Source organism: Muntiacus reevesi, chromosome 1 (assembly GCF_963930625.1).
Source record: "Muntiacus reevesi chromosome 1, mMunRee1.1, whole genome shotgun sequence".
Lineage (NCBI taxonomy): Eukaryota > Metazoa > Chordata > Mammalia > Artiodactyla > Cervidae > Muntiacus > Muntiacus reevesi.
The window spans coordinates 72,821,397-72,837,222 of record NC_089249.1 but is presented as its reverse complement, the minus strand read 5'-3'; the positions used below and the strand labels follow the sequence as shown (position 1 = coordinate 72,837,222).

Below are 15,826 nucleotides of genomic sequence, written 5' to 3'. Positions count from 1 at the left end.
TAAAAGCCTAAACTTAACCCCATACTCAAAGCCTCCACAATCTGACCCCCAACCTCCCTTTCCATTTTACCCACAGCAGCCTTAGAGGGTTCCCCTTCTGGTCCTTCATTGTCCCTGGAGCCTACTTGGGACCTCCCCACCGTCAAGCCTTACACACTGCTCTCCCCTCATGCTCAGAGCCCCACCCCGACCCCAATCTCTGGCCCACCCTGTTTTCTCAGCCTATCCAAAGTATGTCCATATTCAAAATGCAGCTCAAATTTGTCCTTTTAAAGAAGCAGCCCCTGCCCACCAGGGGCTTCCACGGTGGCTCAGATGGTAAAGAAACTGCTCAAAATGTGGGAGACCAAGGTTTGATTCCTGGGTCAGGAAGATCTCCTGGAGAAAGAAATGACAACCCGGCCCAGTATTCTTGCCTGAAGAATTCCATGAACAGAGGAGCCTGGTGGGCTACAGTCCATTGGATCGCGTTGGGTAGACTATCTGTGCTGCTCTTTTGCGCAGACCCATGTCTGTCCGTGGTGGGTCTTCCCTTCCTAGGCATATGCTATTCCTACCATTCAGTGGTGAGTACCTGGAGGGCTGGAAGCCTGTCCCAGAATCCTCCTGCTCATCCGCCACCACATCTGCCTCCTTATTGGTCCAGAGCAGAGCGTCCAATTTGACTGACAGGTCAGAAGCTAGGCAGGACTAGCTACCACAAGCCATACTCAGAAAGCTCAGGGATCTTCCTCATCTTCTTGCAAAACCTTCCTTGATTCAAGAAACCAAGTAACCTTCAGAAGTGAAAAGATAAAGGTAGTGAGGATGGGGTGGCTGGCAGAATGGACCATGCTCCAAAGGCTGAAGCTCAGCTCACAGCTCTGCTTCTCTGGGACCCTGGAAAGATGCTAACCTCCTTCTGGTCTTCAAACTCCCCCATCTCTAACAGGGAGATAATCAGATCCTCTCAAAGAAGAGTTGTAGGTCTTTCAGGAAGCAAAATATGTAACCATCTCTAGAATTCATGCCCTCATTTAACAAGTACTCATTAAGCATCCATTAAGGTCTGGACTCATGTCCCCTGATATGCAGTGGCGCGGTGGTAAAGAAACCGCCTGCTAATGCAGGAGACGCAGAGACGCAGGTTCGGTTCCTGGGTCAGGAAGATCCCCTGGAGAAGGAAATGGCAACTCACTCAAGTACTGTTGCCTGGGAAATCCCATGGACAGAGGAGCCTGGCGGGCTACAGTCCATGGGGTCACAAAGAATAGGACACCACTTAGCAAATAAGCACCAAAGCATTGGTGACTTTCCCAGCACCAAGGGGAACACAGAAATGAATATGAGACCTTGGCGGCAAACAGTCTATGGAGATAGAAAACTGTTACAGGACAATGTGTTAAGAGTGATAACAGAAGACCAGGCATGCCCTGAGCACACGGAAGGGAAGGTTCCCCACACTGCCTGTGGTCAGGAAGCCCTGAATGGCAGCCCGGTCAGCTGCATAGCCCACATAACCACAGCAAGTCCGGGAGGGTGGATGGAACAGCTTGCCTGGTGGAGGATCGGCCACAATGTGAAAGTGTGGAATTGGCAGTTCTGAGAAGAGGTAGCACTGTTTGGCGTGGTTGGAGGGCGGAAGGGCATGGGACGCCAGGCTGGAGAAGCAGGCTGGAGTCGGACTTAGGAGAGCCTTGTATCCTAAGTCAACAGTTTAGTCTTAATCCTGAGGGCAGCTGGAGGCCATGGAAGAATTTTAAGCAGAGGAGAAGTGACAGCAGGAATTGCAGTTTACAGGATTTTCCGTGGCTTCAACAGGAAAGGCAGGGGCAGCCAGGCAGAGTGGGATGCGGGGCTGCCCGGCGAGAGAGTAGGTGAAGAGGATGTTGGCTTGTGCGGGGGCGCTTGCCGTCTGCCTTAGCTAACCATAGGCATTTGAAAGAGGCTGACTTACAAGAACTGGCTCCTGAAAGAGCCCAGCTAAGTCTGAGGCCAACTTCCACTTTCCTCTGGATATTTTCACTTTTGGGGCATCTTGTTCTGAGTCAAGATTCCTCCTTCTGAACATGGGACTTTCCAGAAGGACCACAGCTCCTTCCGTGCATCCACTTGACCTGGGATGTTCTGGATTTGGGTCGTCGAGGGAGTTTGTCTGCCTCGCTGAAGTATGGCTGTGTGGTCTCTGTGGAGTCTGCTTCTCTGGGAAGGTAAGTGGGGCAGGCCTTGCCTCAGAGAACTGAAGGTCCCTCACCATTCCAAGAGAGAACCCAGGAGCTGAGGAGGTGTAGGGAAGACGGAAGCAAGTTCTTGGGCAGCCTTGAAAGCCAGGCAGGGGTAAAGAGACACAGGATCTTGGGAAGAAGGGTGGAAGCACAAGGAGCCTCTGTGTCCATGAGACATGAGCTGTTTTGTGGTCCAGGGAGGTTAAAATTGAAGTTGGTAGGACCATTGGTTTTGTTAGATATGGTGGTGAGAACGTGAGGGTCTGGCAGCATTCTGAATATGGTCTGAGGGGAGACTGGGGCTCTTGCAGTCTAAGGATATCTTTCTAGCTGCCTATGGGAGAACTGAGCCCCCACCCCAAGGTCTGTGGAAGTGGACACTGAGGAGGGTAAGAGGCAAAAGCAAGTTAATATAGTGCATGCAGCTTCCGGGTGGCCGAAAACAGTGTGAGGTCAGGAGAGAACTCAGGTCTCCTCAACACTGGGTGACACCCCTTGCATTCTGTCTGATGCCTGACACCCGCCCCACCCCTGATTGGTCAACAAGTGGTCAGTGTGACAAAGGCCAGCAGTGCTAGGCCAGGGGATGAGAGTCGTGGGGTGCAGCAAAGACTCAAGACTCTTCCGTCTGCGTCAGAGACTCACAGGGCCTTTGAGACGACTTTGTCTGGGTTTCCCACCTGAGTTCCTGGCTCCAAAAATCTGCAAGTGTCAGTATTTCTAAACATGTGAAGGAAGTCCTGCCCCAAAGAGGGAATCTGTTAGGTTCGAAAATCTTTCAAATCCTTGGACTTGGGAAGCTAAAATAATTTTTCTGAGTGGTGAAGGTACCACTGACTGAATGGACCCCTTTGTTTTCTGGATGGGATGACAGAAGGGAGGAGAGTGCTCCAGAAGACTGCTCAGTTCATTCATGGCAGAGCTAGAGTAGGATAGAAAAGGAGTCTTGACTGACATCCAATGCTGTGCTCTCTGGATGCGGCATCTCCAATGTGCATTAACTCTGGAGCCATCCCCAGTTCGGACTGAGGTGCCTGGGGCTGGCAGGGCAGTGAGATGAACTGGGGACTGGAATTACAGTGGCCGGCTGAGTGGTCATCCAGAATACGTCTTCCTAACCAACCTCCCAACACTTGGGTATGTTCCCTATCTGCACTTATTCTGCTCTGCACCCCCGCGCCCACCCCTGAGTCAGGCGCAAGGGAAGTCCTCGCCAATTTCATCATGCTGGCTTCTCCTGCATCCTCTTCCTAAACAGCAGTGGTCACGAGGAGCCCAAAGATCAGAAGAGGAACTCAGGGTCTCGTGGGACTTGTAAACAAGCGGTAACATAGAGGGATAAGAGCATTTGTAGAGGTGGCCCCAGGCTGCTATGAGAACACAAAGAGTTTGTAAACAGCAATGAGGAATAGGGGAGGTTGGCGAGGCGGGAATGCTTCATGGATGAGCAGAAATTAGCCAGCAAATGAGTCAGAGTGGGAATTCAAACAGAGGTGTCACCCACACACATTGAACGCGGTATGTTCCCAACAAAACAGCCTCTTGCCATCTCACGTCCATTCTATTTCTCCTTCTCTTCTGGATCATGGAGAATGGTACCCAGTGGGTCCCTAGGACCTGGGAGCCATCCTTGACTCCTCACTCCCTCACTCCCAGATCTAATTTGTTACCAGGTCCCACTGACTACACACCTTAACCCCAGGTCATCCCTCCCACTTTTGCCCATCCCCATTGCTCCCTTCCATGGTACATTTCCATCACCCTCCTTGGGATTAGTAGCCAAAGCCTCAGTCTTACCCCACGTCCTCTGCATCCTCCATACCTCTTCGGGAGTTGTCTTTCTAACCACGGATCTAATCATGTCACTCACTTACTTAAAGCCTATCCGAGGCTCCCCATCACTCTAAGGATAAAGCCTAAACTCCAGAGTCGCTTTCGGGGCCCTGCAGGACCTGGCTCCTGCAGACACTGCAGTGCAATTTCTCACTCCCCCTGCAGAGAACTGCTTTCAGTTCCCTTGGTGCACTGAGCTCTCTCACCCTCCAGGCCCTTGTTTGCACTGCTCCTCGGCCTCTAACACTTCCCAATCCCCACAGCAGGCTGCCCTCTGCTTGGCCTGGCCGATTCCCATTCCTCTTTCAAGTCTCAGCTTAAACTTCGTTTCTCTGAGCTCCTCAAGGCCAGGCAAGTTCACCCTATCACCCTACCCATGTTCTCCCAGGGCACCCCTTTTTGCCATTGTCTCAGACTGCCTTCTTAAGAGTCAGAGCTCCATGAGCACAGGGACCGAATTCCTTCCTCGCTGCTTTATTCCCAGGCCCCGGCACAGTGCACCCTCAGCTTGGGTGGAGGGGGCATGGAGAGAAGGGCCGTCTGCTCCATCGCAGCTCAGCTGAGTGCAGAGAGAGGGATGGTTTGGTGCAGGCAGAGTGACAGGGCTCTGTCCTTTCAGCACTGCTTCCCATGGTCATCGCCAGTGCCCGAGTGCAGGGCCAGGTGGGCGGCTCGGCGCTGCTGGCGGCAGATCACCCTCCCGGCTTCCAAGTCCGAGAGGCCATCTGGAGATCCCTCTGGCCTTCAGAGGAGCTCCTGGCCACATTCTTCCGAGGCTCCCCAGAGACGCTGTACCACTCGCGCTTCCTGGGCCGAGCCCAGCTACACAGCAACCTCAGCCTGGAGCTGCGCCCACTGGAGTCTGGAGACAGCGGCAACTTCTCCGTGCTGCTGGTGGACAAGCAAGGTCGGGCCCGGAGCCAGACCCTGCAGCTCAAGGTGTACGGTGAGTGTGCCTGATGCAGACCCTCTGCCCCACGCCTTCCCATCCAACTCCGGAAAGGCATCTTGAGTCCTGGGAACTGGGGAGAGCAGAGTTCTAGAAACCTCTGGCCTCTGACCTCACGGCTGATTCAGGGAACAGTTGCTCCCCCACGCCCACAGGTGAGAAAACTCCTGGGGCTCTCCCACGTGAGTTTCTGGCTGGAGCAGCCAGGCTCTGCCACCGGTGGGACAGCCCTGGTCAGAACTCTACCTCTGTCTTCTTATCTCAGTAGCCTTAGACACAATACTTAGCTGCCTGACACTGACCGTTCCCACTTGTAAAACCAGCACAGTAATATCACCATGTAAATGCCAATAAAGGCAAAATCAGTTGAGACAGCATCTAGGATAGAGGCTAGCCTGTGTGTGTGGGCTAAGTCCCTCAGTCATGCTTGACTCTGCGATCCCATGAATCCCACCAGACTCCTCTGTCCATGGGATTCACCAGGCAAAAACACTGGAGTATATTGGCATGCTCTCCTCCAGGGGATCTTCCCAACCCAGGAACTGAACCCGCGTCGCTTACATCTCCTGCATTGGCAAGCGCGTTCTTTAGCCTTCAAGTCATCAGTTCTAAGATATCAGGTTATAAGATGTGCCATTATTTTATGCACCACAGAAAAGAGACATAAATATTACAATGAAACTATGACACAACATTTTAAATTAAAAATTCAATTTTAATTAAAGTATAGAATTATTTCATATCTCTTTAAAGAACTCTTTTAGCTGTATTGAGAGATTTTAAATTTATATCATTCGTGGGTTCTCTTTATTATGTATTGTTGCAAAATAAACCATCCCCAAACTTACTGGCTAAAAACAACAACTCCTTTTATCTCTCATGACTCTGAGTTGGCGGGGCTCAGCTGAGCAGCTCCTCTGCTCTACCTGGGTTTGGTAGGGTCATTCGTAAAGTTGCTCTCAGCACCTCAGCTGGTTTGACTGAATCCACTGGGGGATGCATGAGCACTTCTTTCCAGCAAATCTACCTCCACCTCCATCAGAGCCACCACCACCACCTCAACCACGTTCACCACCCCACCATCACCAGTCCCACCATGACCTCCATCACCACCATCACCCACCACCTCCACCTCTACCCCCCTCTCCATCACCCCCACCATCACCTGTCCCACCATCACCACCTCCACTTCTACCCCCCTCCGTCACCCTCACCATCACCTGTCCCACCATAAACACCTCCACTTCTACCCCCTCTCCATCACCCCACCATCACCTGTCCCACCATCACCACCTCCACCTCTACCCCCCTCTCCATCACCCCACCATCACCTGTCCCACCATGACCTCCATCACCACCATCACCCACCACCTCCACCTCTACCCCCCTCTCCATCACCCCCACCATCACCTGTCCCACCATAAACACCTCCACTTCTACCCCCTCTCCATCACCCCACCATCACCTGTCCCACCATCACCACCTCCACTTCTACCCCCTCTCCATCACCCCACCATCACCTGTCCCACCATCACCACCTCCACTTCTACCCCCCTCTCCATCACCCCCACCATCACCTGTCCCACCATCACCACCTCCACCTCTACCCCCCCTCTCCATCACCCCACCATCACCTGCACCACCATCACCACCTCCACCTCTACACAGCCACCATATTTTTGCACGTCAAGATAAAATGGCCTTGAGTTCCTGTTCATCTACCTAGTGGCTTGGAAAAGATGTGTCAGTGACCCCTATTTTAGTAAAACCTCAGAAATTTGGACAGAAACAGGGAAAAGGAAAGGTCCCAGTGGAAGAATGGAGAGTAGAAGTGAGAGCTGGGCAAAAGGAAACACTGAGGGAGGGAGAGGAGGTGGCAAATTGGAAAGAGAGAGACCCTCCCGTGCCCAGAGGGAGATAACGGGGTCATCACTCGGCGAGCCCCTTGGGCTGCTAGCGTGGGACGGAACAGATGCCCACTGCCCTGACCCAGGCTGCACTGCTTGGCAAGCCACGTTCCGGCTGAAATTCAGCACCCTCCTCTCACCTGCTACCCCTGAGCCCAACGCTCTTGCTCACTGAACAGCCTTCACAACCATACAGGCAGCCAGGGAGCCTCTCCCCTGTTCTGAGTCTCAGCCGCCGCACATGTGAAATAAGGACGCGGAATGTGATAATACATGTGGCACCCACACCACTAAGCTCTCAGATGCCTTGTTCTCAGCATCTGAATTACAGATTTTAAGGAAATTGCTGTTTTATTGCTTCCAAATACATAGTGTGATTAGAACTAATTGCACAAAGCTGCCAAGCAGCCGTCCTTAGGAGCTCTGCTTTGACAATGGATGAGAATGATTTGAATTAGCAGATCAGTTACCAGAAATGTCAATGGGTGTTTCTACTGTGCCTGATCGTGTTTGGATGCAGCTTGTCCTCTTAAGTAGTGTAAATATCCCCCCCTGTAATCTTTGTTTATACTATTAGCGCACCCAGCAAATCTTTTCTTTTTTCATATCACAAATCCCACCAGATTGAGCTGGCATTAATGAGGTTTTACTCTGCTTGACTCTGGAATGCTGTCACAGACAGCCCTCCCGTTGTCTTCAGAATGGTCTCCCACCGGCACTCATTGCCATGAGACTCATGATCTGCTCATCAGCCAGTATGGCGGAAGGGAGCCAGGGTCTGGACCCCAGGACACCAATTTGGCCAGTGGCCCGGGTAGCCGAGCACCTTGGGAGTGAGGGTTATGGAAATAACAAGGCAGAGCTTCTCCCCACTTGTCCACTCCTTCACAGCACTTTGCATTCTTGTAATAATTTTCCTAGTTATTCATAACCACTCGTTAGCATGTCTTCCTCACCACACTCCAGGAGCTCCAAAAGCCCAGGAGTCTGTTTGTTTTTGTGCCTACCTTAATAAACGCTATGGTCTCTCTGACTGACGTACGGTGTATCAGGGAAATACTGTGATACACAGAGGGATAGACAGAGCGCTTGGAAGACTCAGCGCTACACCTGGAATATCAGGGAAGGCTTCATGATCAGAGCAGTAGGCAGTGTGTCCACACTGGGCCTTGGAGGATGGGCAGGAGTTCTCTAGAAGGATGAGAAACAAAAGGCATATGTGTGCAGCTGAGCCATATGGAAGATATGGAAGAGCATGACCCATTTGGAGAACAGGAAATTAATCGAGATGGGCAAGGAGGGGATCAGCAGAAGGTACAGCTGGAAAGGTTGACATCAACTACTTGATGAAGGATGTTAAATACCAGACTTAGGAATTCAGCTTCTGTCCTGTGGGCAGTGGGAGAAAGACAAGGTTTTGGAGAGACTTAGTCAGAGGCAGCTTCTAGCCCTGCATGGATCCAGGAGCTGGAGCTGTGGGATCCGCACACACAGCATCCCTTTAACCCATGTCGGCTCTGCTGTTCTTGCCCAGACGCAGTGCCCAGACCCGTGGTCAAAGTGTTCATCGCTGTATCAGGGGAAGCTCAGACCCCCAAGACCTGCCAAGCGTTCCTGTCCTGCTGGGCTCCCAACATCAGTGACATAACCTATAGCTGGCGACGGGAGGGAGCTGTGGACCCAGCTCTGGAGCCGGGTGGCCTCTTCACGGATGGACAGGTGCTGAGAGTGTCACTGGGACCAGGAGACAAAGGCGTGGCCTATTCCTGCATTGTCTCCAACCCCGTCAGCTGGGACCTGGCCACAGTCATCCCCTGGGAGAGCTGCCACCGCCAGGCAGGTATGCCGAGGGCAGGGGAGCCGTGGTTGAGGGGTGGTGAAGCTTCCGGGCCCCCCGTGACCGTGTCACCTCCATGTCCAGCTCCAGGGAGGGCCTCCTACAAAGACGTGCTGCTCGTGGTGGTGCCCGTCTTGCTGCTCCTGATCCTGGCTGGTCTGTCTGCCTGGCACTGGGGCCCCTGGTCAGGTAAGAGTCCTGTGGAGGAGGCAGGTCTGCGGAGGAGGAGGGAGGAGTTCGGACCTCCTCTTATTTAGGCTTCACATGCTCTGCCCTCCTTACCTCTCCCACATCGTCTCTTGGCCCTCTCCATCGAATATTCTGGTCTTCCCTCAGACTGGACTATTTGAAATTCCTTTAGCAGTTTTCCAATGTGCTACTCTGTCAAGTGCCTCTGTAGGCATTTGCACATTCTACTCTCTCTGCCTGGAAAATACTTTCCATGGTTTCCCGCCCAGCTTGCTTTCTTCACTTGGCAGTCAGCTCCACCACCGTCGAGGCATGCCACCTCCAGGAAGCCTTCTGGAACTCCTCCTGCACACCCAGCCTGGGTCTGTGCCCCGCCTTGACGCTCCAGTGCTCACCCCAGGCACAGCACCTACTGCCCTCACTCTCCATGGAGCTCTCAGCCCTCGAAAAACAAACTCTGGGTCACCTCCAGGCACCTAGCAAGGGTTCCTGGAACACAGCTGGTATTGATAAAGCTGTGTTGGGTGTAAGTCTAGATGAGACTCAACCCTTCTTGTCAACCATCCTAGGAAATGCTCCCTGAGAGAAGCACCTCTCTGGGCGGGGGCTCACAGGGCTTCCTTTCCCAGGAGAAGAGAGGAGGCGCTCTGGGTTCTGAGGTCCATGGCCAGTCCTGGGATGCGCTGCCCCTGAGAGAACTGTCCTTGCTGACCTGGGCCTCCTGGACATGTCCATCCTAGGCTGTCTGGGCTGGTCCCAGGATGGAGAGAGTGGGCCAGCTAGGAGAAGGAGGCATAAGACCCTGTTACAGTGGCTGTGTCCTCAAAGGCAAGAGTCTTGGCCAGCGGCTGAGCATGCAGCTGGGCCGCCAAGCTGGCTCCAGCATATTCTTTCCACTAGCAAAGGAGGGAGGAGGCGACAACTGAGGTCACACTCCATCCAGGGGCCCTGTCTCTGCTTGAGAGGGTCTGGCCTGGCCCTTTGGCTCAAAGAGTCCCCAAGATTCATGGTAAAAAGGTAGAAGCCAGGGAAAGAGCAGCTTTTTGTTTTAACAGTTTTATTGGTCTATAATTCACATATCATATAATTCATACATTTAAAGAGTAAAACTCAATGGCTTTTATTACAGTCACAGAGTTGTGCATCCATCACCACACTCAATTTGAGAACACTCTCATTACTCCAAAAAGAAATTCCCAAGCCCCTTAGCCATCTCTCCCTAACCCCCCTTTCCTTTCTAGCCCTAGGCAATTACTAATCTCCTTTCTGTCTCTAGACTGTCTATCCGGGACAGTTCATGTAAATGGAATCATAAGCTGTGTGGTCCCCTGTGACTGATCTCTTTCACTTAATCTGATGCTTTTGAGGCTCAGAAGAGAGCAGCTTTGTCCACCCAGAAGGGGCAGAGAGAATTCAACTGTCTGGGAAGTGGAAAGGCTGCATGCAGGGCATCTGGAAGCCAGCCCTGGCTCGGTTGTGTGGCTTCTGCCAGTCATTTAACTGGGTCTGTCCCAGCTCTAAGGTTCTCTGCCTTCTACAACTACATGTGAGCCGCAGTTGCAGAGGAAGACTAGACGTTAGGAAGACCTTCCTGTCGTTGAAGCATCTCCTTTTCCAGGGTCTTAGAAAACCAGGAGACATATCCCTTTGCCCGAGATGATCTTGGACCAGGACAGTTAGGATTCAGGGGCCTTGGGTACAAACACTGGAGGAGTTACCTTCTTTCTGATCTCCTTGCCAGGGAAGAAGAAAAAGGATGTCTGTGCTGATGAAGTGGATCAAGAGACAGAGAGCCCCCTCGTGTAGGGTCTGCCGTGAGCAATGCCTAGATCGTGAGCACTGCCTAGCCACATGATGGTCTGGAATGTAGCTGGTGCCTGGAAACCACCCTGGACCTTGGACCTCCCATGAGACTCCTGTGCCACCTCCCAGGAGTGGCCTGGGCAGTTGGCACAACCTTCCACACCCTCCCCCTTCTCTCTCTCCTGGTACATGTTCTGACTCTACTCTGGGCAACATGGGCCTAGCAGGACATCTCTTCAAGAGCACCAGAAGTTCTCCAGGATCCATAGATTGATTATCCATAGCACTCACTACCCCTCCACTGTAAATGAAGTATTGTTATGGATTTGTTCCCTTTAAAATACATGCGGAAATCCTAAGCCCCACCCCCAATATTCAGAATATGACTGTGTTTAGAGATAGGGCCTTTAAAAAGATAATTAAGGTTAAAAGAGGTCACTGAGATGACCCTAAGCTGATATGACCGGTGTCCTTACAAGAAGAGGGAGAGACACCCAGGAAGCATGCACACAGATAACCGTGTAAGGACGGAGAAGGAAGCCCTCTGAAAGCCAAGGAGAGAGGACTCGGGAGAAACCAAGGTGCTAACACCTTGGTCTTGGACTTCCAATCTCCAAGAATGAGAAAATAAATTTCTGTAAGTCACCCATTCTGTGGTATCTTGTTGTGGCAGCCCTAGAAGATTAATACAACTATTAACCAGCCAGCATCAAAGGATTACTTCCAGCCTGGGTCCCAGCCTCTAAAAGACATTAGAAAAATCACCCACTTCCAGTCCCAACCCCAGCCCCTGTTATCTGAGACCCTAATGGTTCCCCCAAGCCAGGGAATTATCATAAGAAAAGGTCTAGAACCTGATGAAGAGAAATGGGGATCAAGGGTTTCTCTTTCTGGCCTTGAAGGACTTGCAGGTCATCCAAATTCATGGTCCTCATAGGTTCTAGATGATCAAGGAATGGTTGACATCTCTCGCTTGGGATGGCTGACATTTTGCAGGTAACATAATTTTAATTGACATCTTCACCCTCAAGGCTGACTATCATGCCTCCTGCAGGAGCTGGGGCGGGGAGGACGGGGTTGATATTCTCTCCTCACTGTCTAGCACAGTGATCAGAAAAAGAGGGATTAAATTTGCCCCAGCCATGGGACTTCCCTGGCAGATTAGTGGTTAGGGCTCCATGCTTCCACTGTAGGAGGCATGTGTTCAATCCCTGGTTGGGGAACTGGGATCTTGTACGTTGTGCACAGTCAAAAAATAAAAAATTGCCCAGCCAACAGGAAATTCTTGCACAACTTTAAGAAAAGCAGCTCAGCTCAGAATGAGTGTCTCTGTCTGACACTAAGAGAGGGAGGATCCAGGAAAAGCTAAGCAGAAGGGAAACTATGGAGGGAAAGTGTTCTGAGGCATCCTCGTATCTGTCATGTTCATCTTCAGATGCAAGCGCAAACGATCCTCCCAAGTTCAAGACTCTCCACTCAATGGAAAGATGTTCAAGGTCACTTTGAAAGGAGCGCATGTGGAATGGAAGGAATTAGTGCAGCCATCTTTGCAAAACACAGCCTGCCACTGAGCAGTTCTATCCAGAAAAGCTCTGGAGTACTGTCACTGGAAAAAACAAAAAAAAGAATTGAAGAGCTAAACTTACACTTCTTGTTCAGTCACCAAGTCAATTCTGATTCTTTGAGACCCCAGCTCACCAGGCTTCTCTGTCCCTCACCATCTCCTGGAGTTTGCCCAAGTTCATGTCCCGTGAATTGGTAATACTATCCACCCATCTCATCCTCTGTCACCCTCCTCTCCTTTGGTCTTCCATCTTTCCCAGCATCAGGGTCTTTTCCAGTTCGCACCAGGTGGCCAAGGTATTAAAGCTTCAGCTTCAGCATCAGTCCTTCCAAACAGTATTCAGAGTTGAGTTTCTTTAAGATTGACTGGTTTGATCTCCTTGCTTTCCAAGGGATACTCAAGAGTCTTCTGCAGCAGCACAGTTTGAAAGCATCAGTTCTTCTGTGCTCAGCCTTCTTTATAGTCCAACTCTCACAACTGTACATGACACTTAGGAATTAGTAAATGGTAAGATTCAGAGTTACTTCCTCCCAGGTGTAACAGGACTTTTTTCTGGGACCTCACTCAAGTCTTGATGATAGAGGAAGGAAGCATTGAAGAAACAGGGGTAGATTTTGAAGTATTTTCCCAGGGATGCTTCAATCCCTCCTCTCAGGATGTCAGCTCTGTGCAAGGAGCTTCCCTCTTCTCCCCAGTTCCTGGGCAGTCACTTCACCTTGGACAAATGGTCAGCTCGACTGGACTCTAGAGTAACATGACCACTCCTCCACTCGACTGGTCCTGGAATTTCCCTGTCTGTTGGCTCTGCTCAGAGGTCCTCTGCTGCTCAACAGCTTCACCTAGACCTCATGCTTCTCCTGCATCCACTTCTCCTTCATCACCTTCTTCCAAGTCCACATGAACAGTGCACATGGCCACAGCAGCTAATACTGCTCCCACCAGCTCCCCAGGGGCATTCCCCTTGCCTGGTCACTGAGTCATGCAAAACTGGCTTTGGTCTGTACAACTGCTGTGAAAGAGAAAGCCCAGGCAATGAACCACAGAGGCTGTATGGGGGAAGAACACGCACACCACTCGCCTTCTCTCTTGCCTTCATCTCTGGGGCCTCGCCTCAGATCAGAGCAGCTCTGGATGAGGTGGAGCTCACAGTTCTCCCTTGGTGACTTCACGTAGGTGGTGGTTTTGTAGAGTGGTACACCAGAGCCTTTGAACAAATCCATGCTGCTCAAATCAACGGAGGTTCCCATCCCCTGTGACTCACTTGCCCACCAGTGGACTAATTAACCAGCTACTGAAAACCTCAAAGCACTTCTGTGAGAAGAGTGTTTGTGTTGATCAGCATTGGGGTTGACGTCACATAAGAACGAATATTGAGGGCACAGCATGAGCTGGGTACACTTCAAGGCACTGAGGAGTCAGTAGTGAATAAAGCAATGTCTTTCCTTCACGGAGTTTATATTCTAGATAATACAAGTAAGCACATTCACATGCGGACAGGCTTTGTTAAGAAATTAAGACAGTAGATGGCAGAGTAGATGACAAGAGAATGGTGTGTTGGGGAGAAGGGGACCTCAGAGAACAAATGGGCTGATGCATGAACAGAAGTCCAAATGCAGTGGAGTAAGCCACGAAGTGGCTGGGTAAGGAACATTCCAGAAAGCAGAAGATACAAAGGCCCTGAAGTGGGATCATGATTGGGGTTTACGAAGAGCAGAGCAGAGGCCAGGGCAACTGGGTCAACAAAAGGGGGAGGCGAAGGAAAAGGGAGGGCCAGGGTGATGGTGCAGGGCCACAGCACTTGGGATTTTGTGGTCTTCAGAACATCCTGTCCCTGGGGTTAGGAAGCCGGAGGGCCCTCTTCTGTTTGAGGGCCAGGGTCCTCCCAGAATGATTTTGGCATCGCCATCTCTAGTAGGCTCAAGGGCAAAGCAGAATCCTCTCCAAACCTGCATTTGTTTTCCCTTGTTCTCCTTGTATTTCCCATGAGCAAGAGCCTTCGCACCTGTCCTTCTGTGTAAATACAAGAACCACTAAGGAAAGGAGTAATGTGCCACAAAGTCAGAGAGAATGAGCGTGGGGAGCAGAATGGCAAAAGGAAAGGGCCAGAGACACGTTCTCACCAGTGGAGATATAAGCACCCAATGCCTCATTTAAAGAACAACAACCAAAAAAAACATTGGGGAGAAGGAAGGAGAGAGGGGCAAGATAAAGGTAGAGAATTAAGAAGTACAAACTACTGTGTATAAAATAAATAAGCTACAACGATATACCGTACAGCATAGGAAAGTATAGTCATTATTTTAGAATAACTTTAAATGGAGTACAACTTATAAAATATTGAATTGCAGTCTTGTACACTTGAAATATATTGTAAATCAACTATACTTCAACTTCAAAAATTGATCAATTAAAACCAACCACTGCAAACGTTAACACCATCTCTGGCAAATCTTTCTTCTGTGTTTATCAAGAAGTAGCAGTGTTCAGTTCTCAGCACTTGGCTACTTACTGGTCTTTGGGGGAAGCACCATCTCCGGTGAGATATGACTCCATGGACCCCTGCATCTGTTCTGCAGGCAGCTTGAAGGAGGGCCTCTAAAATATATAATATAACCCTGGATTCAGGGAGTTTTAGTGGACTACGCACTGGTCAGCGTGGGTCCCATTGGCCAGGAGGCTGAGCACACGGGTAAGGAGTGGAGATATCCCACTGCACCACTAACCCAGGTCTAGTTCTGGGAGCCACACCTGCAGGGCAACACTGGAAAACTCATGTCCACAGGAGAATAACCAGAATGGTGAAAAGTCTAGAAACCTCATCATATCAGACATGATTAAAGAAACTGGTCATGTTTAGCAAGAACAGAAAACTCAGAAGGCCAATATGTGAAGAGCTCTCACAGAAGCCTGGCTGTGTAAGTGAACACATGGAACATGTCTCTGTGAGGCAGATATTGACTCATATGAATAATAGGATCTTAAACCTGGAAGGAAACTTTGTGGTTACTCAGTTCAAGTTTTTCATTTCTCAGGTGGAAAACCAAGACCCAAAGAGACGGTTACTCTCTAGAGTCACATAACTAGTAGATGGCAGAGTCAGAGTTAGCTTTAGGTTATCTAAATCAACCGAGCCACTTACCTGCACCATACTCCCAGGGAAGAACTTAATAACAAATGGAGAAATCCAAACGTGAAATGATCTGTTCCAATGAACATGCTGAAGCAGAAACCATCTCAGAGTAATATTATAGACCAGAGACTTTTCAGACGAGGTGGGAAGTTGCATTAGATTGGGAATGACAAATACGTGGTACATATATCCAGACTTCTGCCTTCCATGACCATGTCAAATCCAGAGAATTAATTATGACATGCTTTTCCCACTGAGTCTTTATGCAACACTCATGTAACTCTGACCAATCAATTGAAGCTGGAAGCCAAGATGCCATTCCTGCCCTAGACAAACCATAGGACAAACATCCAACAACATTAAGTTCCTCCCAGTCTTAAGAATAAATTCTAAGTTAATGAATGAGTAAA

At 50.4% G+C, this 15,826-nt stretch overlaps 1 protein-coding gene across 1 annotated transcript; it reads left to right on the top strand.

The window, feature by feature from the left end:
• Positions 1–2,072: 2,072 nt before the first annotated feature.
• On the top strand, positions 2,073–11,270 carry SLAMF8 (SLAM family member 8). Its single transcript, XM_065925536.1, has 5 exons — positions 2,073–2,189; positions 4,657–4,983; positions 8,428–8,733; positions 8,815–8,919; positions 10,661–11,270. Exons 1-5 carry the CDS (start codon positions 2,150–2,152, stop codon positions 10,723–10,725), a joined length of 843 nt encoding a protein of 280 aa, XP_065781608.1. The 5' UTR covers positions 2,073–2,149; the 3' UTR covers positions 10,726–11,270.
• Positions 11,271–15,826: the final 4,556 nt, after the last annotated feature.

Excerpts from the sequence above, each read along its gene's own strand:
- SLAMF8 (XM_065925536.1), top strand. The coding sequence starts at position 2,150 with ATGGCTGTGTGGTCTCTGTGGAGTCTGCTTCTCTGGGAAG. Across the intron at positions 2,190-4,656 it reads GAGTCTGCTTCTCTGGGAAG|CACTGCTTCCCATGGTCATC; the intron begins GTAAGTGGGGCA and ends CTGTCCTTTCAG. Across the intron at positions 8,734-8,814 it reads GAGCTGCCACCGCCAGGCAG|CTCCAGGGAGGGCCTCCTAC; the intron begins GTATGCCGAGGG and ends CTCCATGTCCAG.